This window comes from Acipenser ruthenus, chromosome 17 (assembly GCF_902713425.1).
Source record: "Acipenser ruthenus chromosome 17, fAciRut3.2 maternal haplotype, whole genome shotgun sequence".
Classification (NCBI taxonomy): Eukaryota; Metazoa; Chordata; class Actinopteri; order Acipenseriformes; family Acipenseridae; genus Acipenser; species Acipenser ruthenus.
The window spans coordinates 32,012,098-32,023,050 of record NC_081205.1 but is presented as its reverse complement, the minus strand read 5'-3'; the positions used below and the strand labels follow the sequence as shown (position 1 = coordinate 32,023,050).

The window sequence follows — 10,953 nt, the reverse complement described above, 5'->3', positions numbered from 1 at the left end:
GCTATGTTTGAATCCAAAAATCTGACCCCCAGGGTTCTTTATTTAGTAACCCCATTGCTGGATCACTACAGTAGCCATGTATTTCAAATTAAAGAAACCCACAAAACCAATAAATAAATAAATAAATAAATAAATAAATAAATAAATAAATAAAAAGAACAAACATTTTTAAAAAAATTTAAATGGCAAAAAAAAATAAAGTTAAAAAAAGGTAAAGGGGTCCGAGCGCATTGTGCGACACCCAAGATCGGTAACTTATAGGAAACCATAATGCTATGTTCCCCAATTTGTCATGCATGAAATATTAAAATATTGAAATATTCCCTGGGCAATGACGGGTTCTTCAGCTAGTTTCACATATTTTTGACACTGTTTTCCCTTGGGTTACACATTACAATGTGTTTGATTACCTTTCGACTGCTGTAACTGTATTTTAATCAGCATGATCCTCTGCTCTCAGGTAACTGATAGTCCACTGGTATCAATTAAAGATAGCCATTCCTGGCATTGCACTGCGAGAGATAAACATGAAACTCCTATCAAAGTATTGAACCCACAGAGTAAACAGCTGCAGGGTCCATGTGCCTGAAAGTTAAATTCGCTTAATTTGGCAAAATCAGCAAGGCCCTCTCTGCTGGACATGCTGGGATTCCATACTGTACCTTTCAAAGGCTGCCTTGCATTGATACTGGCTGCACTATTTTGGACATTGTAACCTTTGCATTAATACCCATTATGGTTATGCAGTGCGTTGTACTGCGTTAAAACATTACTGTGTCCTCAATGCAATCATTCATTGCAGTAAATGGAAAATGTGTTTTTCACTTCAGTGAAACATGTTTCCTTTAAAAGCCGCCCATCACTTCTTTCGCTTCTTTCCCATGCACTGGTTCTTATCAGCTCTCAGTCAGTTGTGGGTGTTTTGACCAGCCGAAATGCCTTGTTTAAATCCCTGTTGCACAGAAACTTTATTTTTTTTATATCTGTGTATATATTTCCCTCCAACCTATCCTCCAGACAGACTGCCTGGCTGACCCGCTGTGCTCTCGACTTGCATCCAGCGTTCGAGCCCGCGAGCGCCTGCTGCTGCTGCTAAGCGCTCCTCCTCTCCGATGCTACTTTGTAACACTGATACAAAGGTGTATTTAGAAAAACAGCAGAGTACAGCTTGGAGGAATGTCAGCTGATTTTCCTGAAGTGATGTTGCAGTTCTTGGATAGATACTCCAGCTGGGTTGTTAAGGCCATTCTCTGTTTTTTTTTGTTTTGTTTTGTTTTTTTGTCCAGTTAGTCTACTCTCTCTGGGTTCATACAAAATCATTTTTAATAGTAATAACAATAAAATAGTTTAAAACATAACCCTAAACTTCAGTTTGTGTTTATATGACGGTACTGAAGATGGTATGTGTGTTTCAAGGTACGGATACAAAATGAAACGCTGCAATAGCCATGAACAAATCCTGCCCTGTAAACAGTCCACCTGAACCACACAACCCCAGCCAGCAAGCTGTTCTTCACTTCCATGCAAATACAGTACTGTTTTTGTCTGTGTGTTGTTTACCGTTAAAAATCACCAATAAATCCATGCAGAAATCTGTTAGAGATTAAAAAGTGACTCAATGCCTTTATATGAGGTCAACACCAGATTGTGTGTGACCTTATCTCCCACTTTCCCATGTACTTTATCCCTGCAATCGGCTGGGTAATTGCATTATTGCAGTTTGGAGGTCCTTGTTCAATAAAGATAGGAGCCTGAGAAAGAGGCCAGGACAGAGCTGGGTGGCAGCAGGCTAATGTGATAGCAGCAATTAAGAGCCAGCTGCCCGGCATGGCATTCCAACGGACTGATGGAATGTGAGGGCTGTGCGGGCGGCCGCGCTGGGATTCAACACGGCGTCCAAGTTATTATCCAGACGAGTTCAATATTCCCCACCCTGAGGGGAAGAAATGCTAACGAGATTTACTGTGAAGAGCAGGCAGCAATGAAACGCTGGTTACGGCATGTTACCACCACACAAACCCAACAAGTGAAAGAATGCATGCTTGGTGTGTTTCTTTAATCACTCACTGGGGACGGGCGCGCATAGCGCATAGCTTTCTGTTTTAGGAGGACATTGTTACGTGTTTTTTCTCAGGTTTTCCACGAGGTCCCACATCCCATCTCAGTACAGTGTACGCCATTGGATTTGATGGTGGCACACTGGTATCCAACCCCCTTCCCTATTCCCCAGTTTAACACTATAAACGAGACCCTGTTCCCCAGTTTAACATTATAAACGAGACCCTGTTCCCCAGTTTAACACTATAAACGAGACCCTGTTCCCCAGTTTAACTCTATAAACGAGACCCTGTTCCCCAGTTTAACACTATAAACGAGACCCTGTTCCCCAGTTTAACACTATAAACGAGACCCTGTTCCCCAGTTTAACTCTATAAACGAGACCCTGTTCCCCAGTTTAACACTATAAACGAGACCCTGTTCCCCAGTTTAACTCTATAAACGAGACCCTGTTCCCCAGTTTAACTCTATAAACGAGACCCTGTTCCCCAGTTCAACTCTATAAACGAGACCCTGTTGGACCAGTGCAGGTCTGAATGAGCTTGTGGGCAGGCTAGTTCTTGGTCCTGTGCAGACCTGTGTAGAAGGTTTTCTGGTAGTGAGAGGCCCAGAATTTGCATAAGGCAGATGTTCACATCCCCATGGACAGAGGCTGCCCTCTTACCCTTACTGGCTGGTACCAAAATGCACAATAGTCACTATAAAACTGTTATCATTACAGTGGCTTGTACTGTGTCTAATTGGGCTTCTATTATTTTTAAAATTTTTTCATAAACTAAATTGGATTAGGTAATAATACATACAATTTTTACCATCAGTAAATCATGCTTGTAAATTGTTCTGATATAAACCTTTTTTTAGTTTACTTTAGAACATAAGAACATAAGAACATAAGAAAGTTTACAAACGAGAGGAGGCCATTCAGCCCATCTTGCTCGTTTGGTTGTTAGTAGCTTATTGATCCCAGAATCTCATCAAGCAGCTTCTTGAAGGATCCCAGGGTGTCAGCTTCAACAACATTACTGGGGAGTTGGTTCCAGACCCTCACAATTCTCTGTGTAAAAAAAAAACTTTAGAACACACACACGCACCACGCGCACGCACGCACGCACACACACACTCACACACAGGCACACACACACACATACACACACACTCACACTATCTCTCTGGTCGGTCAGTTGCAGTCATGTGATTCTTGTTTTTTTCTCCTGGGTAGGTTTATTTTTCTCACGGTCTTGCTTAATAATAAGTTTAGATCAGGTGATACGTGTGGGATTTATCTCATCCAGGTGCAGATAAGGAGCAAGTGCAGAAAAAAACCCTTTTGTGTATTTAAAAAAAAGTAGTTCTTTGAAAGGATTTTTTTTTTATTTGAGCCTTCTGGCTGAATGACTCAGGCTCGAGTTTGCTACTCGGCATCTTATGAGAACTCGAGTGTGAGAAAGTTAGTCAAGCGGAGAAAGGGAAGCGACGAGACCTGAGGCAAAACATCTTTCCACTTTATTTATTTAATTATTTGATATAGAGTTCAAACTCACAAAGCAACGTTAAAGCTACACTGCCAGGTACAGACTGGTGCCTTTATAATACCTTGTAATACATTGAGTACATATGTGCTAATAAACCTCGAAGTAAAAAGAAAAGAAAATCCCATTTAACACATATTTCATGGAACTGACTTATACACATTTATACTTTAGAACATTCTAAAAATATATTTAAAATAGGCTATGTGCTGAAAGAAAGAAAGAAAGAAAGAAAGAAAGAAAGAAAGAAAGAAAGAAAGACCTCAAATAGGATGCACATACAGAGAGATTGTTATCTTAAACAGAAACATTGAAAGCACTTAAACGCCGTTGTAGGAAGATCGCTGGAGGGGGGACGCGGGGCAGTTGGTATGCTCTGTATGTCTATCGTACCTTATCGCAGGTAGGATCTCAGCGCAGAAGTGAGTGGAGTTCCCCGCGGCTGTAGGCTGCATGCCGGCTGAAGGAGCGCCTTCTCCCGGTCGCTTGCGCGCCACGTGTCGCGAGGTAAGCAGCAGCTGGATAACTGTTTACATTAGAGCGCTCTGACAGAAGCGCTGGGTTACAGAGCAAACACCACTAAATAAACGGGTCCAGATGGGCTCAGGGTATCGCATTGAGCTGCATATATATATATATATATATATATATATATATATATATATATATATATATATATATATATATATATATATATATATATATATATATATATATATATATATATATATATATATATATACACCGCAATTCCTTACATGAGGTCATCGAGATTATAGCATGATTTGTTTGTTTTTTATGCACGCTGGTTGTATTGGTATTAATATGAAATAAAAATACAGGTCATTGTGATTTTAAATGATTACTGTTTTGTCATTAATTTACTGTAAATATTATGCTGGATACATTTTACTCTGTTAGATGTACTGTTAGAAGCTCGTATTACAATCGCCGCACACGGGATGTGTTGTGCAGCGTACACCTTCAAAGCTGGGCTGGTGCAACCCACAACAGTCGCTATGGGAAGTTTGCAAAAAAAATGCATTTTTCATATTGACGATAAATAATAATAATAATAATAATAATAATAATAATAATAATAATAATAATAATAATAACCACCAAACAGGTGTATTGAAGACTGAATTGTTACAAGTGAACTTGGAATAAAATGCATGCTCTGTGATACACGTTCCGATGCACAATAAGTCATGTACCGGTATGTTTGAAGTATGTTTCTTATCACCTTTAACAACGTTTACTTTAAAATGGCTATCGAGCGCCACCGTTGCGCTTGAAGCGGGTACTGCACAGCGCCTGGCCTCTGCCAGGGAGATTCTTATCAACGCACAAATCCTTCGTCCTGGCTCCCATACCAATAACCCCGATCCATCTCGAAGGGGGTGTGGTTTTCCCAGGCTTTAACACGGCAGCTGCTATTTCCCTTCCTTCTAATATAAACCCCAGTCCAGCAGCCAAACCTGAACCACAGCGGCAATAAAACATCCTGGCACGTGCTCCACATTCACAAGAGCGATTGCATGCCGACAGAAGACAAACTGCCAGGCTTGTGCTGAGCCGGGAGCAGTGCGGCGTGTTTTTAAAGAGATAGCTATGCATTGATTGCAATGCAAGACAGCGGCAAATAATACAGCAGCCAATAATACAGGGCAAGCAGTATAACATGCAAATAAAACACGCAATACAGGGGAGCCTCTATTAGTATTCATATTAGGAGGAGGGTATCACCAAAAACATTAAGAACGACCCCACTTCTTAAGGTAAAGACTAGTACACTGTGATAAAGATATCAGTAATAGGCAAACATAGGCTAATGTATTGATTTAGGAGGAAGTATGATTAAAATACAATACATTTAGTTAGAACACAAATGACATATGTTCAATCTCATAGTTATTTTGTATTTATTTATTTATTACACTATCCCCAATTCACCAAGGGGCAATGCCTGTTAACCATGTCGTCTCTATAGTCCTCGCAATAGTATAACTTTGCAGTCGTATGATACTCGTCTAGACCCAAATCAGAAATATGTAGTATGTATTCACGATGTAAGAGAGTCCTGTTTGAATACCTTTAATTACCAACCCAGTTCAGTATGGACCTCTGTAATAAATCATTTTACAAATCTGAGCTCTGTTGTTTGCCTAGAAATTGCACTCAGCACTCTTAAGTGGCCAATAGCTTTGCTGCGCTCCACGAACGAAAGTGTTAATTTGTAAAGCGGATGATTGACGGTGGAGCCCCGGTGGTGCCCTAAGCCCTGCCGCGCGTCATTGGCCGCCAGTCCGTACGCCGTGCAGCCAATGGGAGGGCGCTGTCCACGAGCCGTCCTCCCCTTGGGCCGCGTGTCCCTCTCGCTGATTGGTGGGAAGTTACTGTGGGAAAGAAAGTTTGGGAAGTTTCACACGAGCCGTTCGCGTGCAGTCTCAGATATAAATAAGAGCCGCAAGTGGTGTTGCTAGTCGCTTACAACGTTGATAAACTCAGAGCGAAAGCAAAGCCATTGCACGCTAGTACCCTTACTTTATGAACACTATAAGAAAAGGCATTGCCCAGTGATAAAGCCCTTAAAAATACAGCTTGGTTTTTATTTTATTTATTTTACAAACGTACGAGAAGGATATTCGACTCCTTGTTTAAATAAACTGCGGATTTAAAGTAACTGGACAGCGGTTCGGACAGCACAAACACGACTCTGTCAAGAACCTTGGGAGAACGCCCAGAAGTGCTGCTGCAGTTGTTGCACATTTTGTGGGATATTGCCAACATAAAATGCCAGCCGATATGATGGAGAAAACGTCCTGTTCTCCCGTGGCTGCCACCCCGGCCAGCATGAACACGACCCCGGATAAGCCCAAGACAGCCTCGGAGCACAGAAAGGTAACTATCACTCTCTCAGTCTCAGCCTACCTCCGCGCTTGCTTGTTCAAGATCCATCATTTTACAAGCTCTCAAAAACATGCATGTACTTACGGCTGCCTGTTTCTTTTCTTGTTTTAGTCCTCCAAACCAATTATGGAGAAAAGACGGAGAGCGAGAATCAACGAAAGCCTTGGGCAATTGAAAACGCTCATCTTGGACGCGCTTAAAAAAGATGTAAGTGTTTATTCAATCTACAGCAACCTTATTGTATTTGCAAAACGTTGTATAATTGCATAAGCCAAATATATACATTAGCACCGGTTTGGAAAGTAACTATACATTTGTTATGCGATGCAATGTACATACATACATACATACATACATACATACATACATACATACATACATACATACATACATACATACATACATACATCCACACTGTCAAGCTGTAACATATCTCATATTGGTATGTTTCATAGAGTTCCAGGCATTCCAAGCTGGAGAAGGCTGACATCCTTGAAATGACAGTGAAACACCTCAGAAACCTGCAGAGAGCACAGATGACTGGTAAGCCCTCCTTTTGTTTCTCTTATTCCCTGAATATTTTATTGCTGATTTCTTCCAGACTTCCTCTGCGGTTTAGCTGGTATCCAGCAGCAGTTCTGACTTGGCTCGCTGAGCCTTTCCCACGGTCTGAGATTATTTATAGACACAACTTGTGCTTGTTCCGGGAGAGAGGGGGGGAAAAAAGGAAAAACGAAAGGGCGTTTTGGCTAAATTTCTCAACACACCGCTCAACGCAGTGATAGAAAACAGAGACTATTTTATAAATTTGTATTTATTTATTTATTTATTTAATAAATATACAAAAATATGATTTTTGGAATACAATATGCCACTGTTTTCGCTTGTTGACCAATGTGTGTGCATGTGTATATTTTACATTTTAAATATCTTTTAAATTTTCCTCTCTTTTTTTATAGCTTCTTTAAACACAGATCCCACGGTCCTGGGCAAGTACAGAGCTGGGTTCAGCGAGTGCATGAACGAGGTGACACGGTTCCTCTCCACCTGTGAAGGAGTTAACACAGAGGTCAGGACCCGGCTCCTGGGGCACCTAGCCAGCTGCATGTCTCAGATCAACGCCATGAACTATCCGACACAGCCGCAGATCCCCGCCGGGCACCCACATCCATCCTTCGGCCAAATCCCCGGCGCGTCCCCACAGACCAACGTCTTGCCCCTCAACGGGATGCCCTGCAAAGCTGGCTCGGCGCTCAGCGCACCCACAGACGCCACTAAAATGTATAGCGGCTTCCAGCTTGTTCCAGCCACAGACGGACAGTTTGCCTTCCTGATCCCAAATGCAGCATTTGCACCAAGCGGACCCGTGATCCCAGTTTATGCCAATAGCGTTACCACACCAGTGCCCGCTGCAGTCTCTCCAGGCGCGCCGGTCACCGCTGATTCGGTTTGGAGGCCCTGGTAAAAACAAGGAGAGAAGATCAAAGCGTTTCAATGACTGTATCAGATAAAAAAAAAAAAAAAAAAAAAGACAAACATTTAACTGATTTTGTTAGTTTATATTTTTTTGTATTAAAATGTATTAAAGGTGAAGATGATGCACTATATTTGTATATATTTGAAAAAAAAGGTTCATATTGAAATGAGTTTTGTATTGTAAAGTCAGTTTTCTGAACTGCATTTTTTATATTCGCGGTATCCTGTTTTCTATTATGCGATGCCAAAGATATATGTTGAATGCTCTTAAACGTTTTCTTCCTGTTGGAAGATTAAAATAGAATAATAATAAATGAAATATGTGCATACCTGGTGTGGCGATGCTTTTTTATGCATGTTTCTGGGGGAGACCATTATATGTTAAAATCCATTCTGGTGACAAACACCCATATAGGTTTTAATCTCAAGCGTTAAAACTCTGAGCTGAATTAAGTGGTTCAAAATAGCTGCAAAAAGTTGCTCAACATATAAGTAATTCGCACATCGTAGAGTAGGCTGGACTGGTCCCCTAACGGTGTTACAAAAAATGTACAATATATGCTGTTAACGTTTTCACTTGCATTGTAATGTTTATTTTTTTACAATGCTGGACAATAGCAATTGTTAAAGTTCTCTCACATGCACAATTAACACACTTTTTCTTTTTAATTAAACACCCAAGATTGCTAACGAAAAGCAAGTCCACTTACGTTTAGATGTCATTATACTAATGCAGTGTACTTGCCCCGTTTCTCCTTCACCCATTACGCATTTTAAAATAACGTTATTAAAACAATAAATACGAATGCTGCAGTTTCAAAAATAAATAATAGAAAACATTCTGGTAATCAAGAAACGTTAGCCCAACCAGGTTATTAAAACAGATGAGATACGGGCCGTTTCAAAACTGAAGCTGCAAAACATGTAGCATAATTAGCCCAGTCATCTGCCATCCCCTCAAAAAAGAAAGAAAACACGTGCAAAAATGAAAATGTGTTTGACCGAAAGCACCCAGTTATAACCTCACACAAGTGAAGAGATATTACTGTACCATTTTTCTTTTCAAAAATGCCGCCTGTTATTCGGATATATGACTCCAAGCGGTGTAGAAAACCCGTACACCGCATCAGAGATGAGAGCGCTGATAAAACGCAGTCCACCAGCGGTCGTATCAGGTTTCCGCCTCGCTCAACCCCATACAGAACAAGTCCTGACTCAAAGCGGGGCAGATTTAAACAGTTCCACATTTCTACTGGAGAATATCAGCTAAATCCCTCCACGAGGACTTGTTGGATTGTGTCCTGGATAGCCCAGGTGTCTGACCAAATCCAGGTGTTTGAAAAAAAACACACACACACAAAACACCAAGGCGCATGAATGCATGCGTGACCAGACAGGCTAAGTAAAGAAAAGAAAGGAAAGAAAATCAGGACTGAAACCCATCCGGACCAAGAAAAAAGAAAAGAAAAAATAAATTTAACTACAACATGAATACCCTAACCCTTCTCATTAAAAATACAAATACGATTCAATTATCCAACAGGAATACCCTAACCCTTCTTATTAAAAATACAAATACGATTCAATTATCCAACAGGAATAACCTAACCCTTCTTATTAAAAATACAAATATGAGTCACGCACGTTTTCCTAAACCCTTAGATCGTTGAAAGATTTGCAGATGCGCTGATAACAACCAGCCAAATAAATAAATAAAGCCACTTTTAAAATAAATAATTCAACGAACAGATGAAAATAGTCCGATTGATAGAAAGATCGATTATTGGAAACGGTGTACTCGGGGGACCATTGTTCCTAATCCCATCCCAGACACCGATGTTATTCAGATAGGCTGTCCTTTAATCGCTTTGCCACCCCCTGCCTCGGTTCCACACCTGCAAAACCAGCAGAGGCATTAAGAGCACGCAACTATATAAATACAGCATGAACGAGACAGGGGAAGCAAACTCCTGCTGAAATCAACGTTAAAGATGTTAAAATCATCATCTTTACCATCATCATCAGCATCATCCTCATCATCATCCTCATCATCTTTATTTTTCAAATGTCTGTACATTCATTTCAATACATACATACATACATACATACATACATACATACATACACACAGGGTTGATTATGTTATATATATATATATATATATATATATATATATATATATATATATATATATATATATATATATATAAACTATACCTATAAAAACATAATCAACCCTGCTTCAATTGATTTTTTGCAGGGACAAGCGATGAATTGGACCACTGGCGCCACCTAGTAAAAATGCCACATTTTACACACGGAATCTGTGAGAGATGATGCTGATGCCACAGAAGCGCGGTTGGAGCGCAGCGCTGACCGAGGCGTCGATGGGGTTGAGGGTGGGGTGCAGTTTTCAGGGATGCGGTATGATTCACTTTGTCGATTCGCGTTATCTGTATTCCTTGGGAATAGACATGATCTCATCTTGTGGTAAAGGCAAAAACAAAACTGTGGGTGAGTGGGAGGACAGGGGTGATATAGAAAAAGGACTATGTTTCCAGAAATTATACTCATCAACTTCCTTTCATACTTGATAATTTCGTAAATCTATGAAATGCTTGATTAGGTTAACCAGCGTTTCTCAGAAAACCTGTCAGCAGTATTGATAGAAAAATGAAACATTATTATTATTATTATTATTATTATTATTATTATTATTATAAAATAATAATATAAAGTATAACCGAAAGTAATTCAAGATCTTTGTGTTGTTTTTTTTTTAAATTGTATTTTGTAACATTAATGTGGAGTTAAAACCTAGATCAAGCGCTTAAAATAAGTGCCCCATAGTATTATACAGTATAGACATTGTGCAAGGTTTTTCACAAAACAATTCATTGTTATAAATAAATTATCAATGGAATAATTGTTATAAATGGAATTCCACTGAATCAGTTTTGGAATTATGCAAAGCAGA

The 10,953-nt window shown here is 40.0% G+C and overlaps 1 protein-coding gene across 1 annotated transcript; it reads left to right on the top strand.

The window, feature by feature from the left end:
• Nucleotides 1-6,037: 6,037 nt before the first annotated feature.
• On the top strand, nt 6,038-8,036 carry LOC131697990 (transcription factor HES-1-like). Its single transcript, XM_058990413.1, has 4 exons — nt 6,038-6,491; nt 6,612-6,707; nt 6,956-7,043; nt 7,460-8,036. The coding sequence occupies exons 1-4, from the start codon at nt 6,384-6,386 to the stop codon at nt 7,963-7,965; spliced, it is 798 nt and encodes a 265-aa protein (XP_058846396.1). The 5' UTR covers nt 6,038-6,383; the 3' UTR covers nt 7,966-8,036.
• The last annotated feature ends 2,917 nt before the right edge of the window (nt 8,037-10,953 follow it).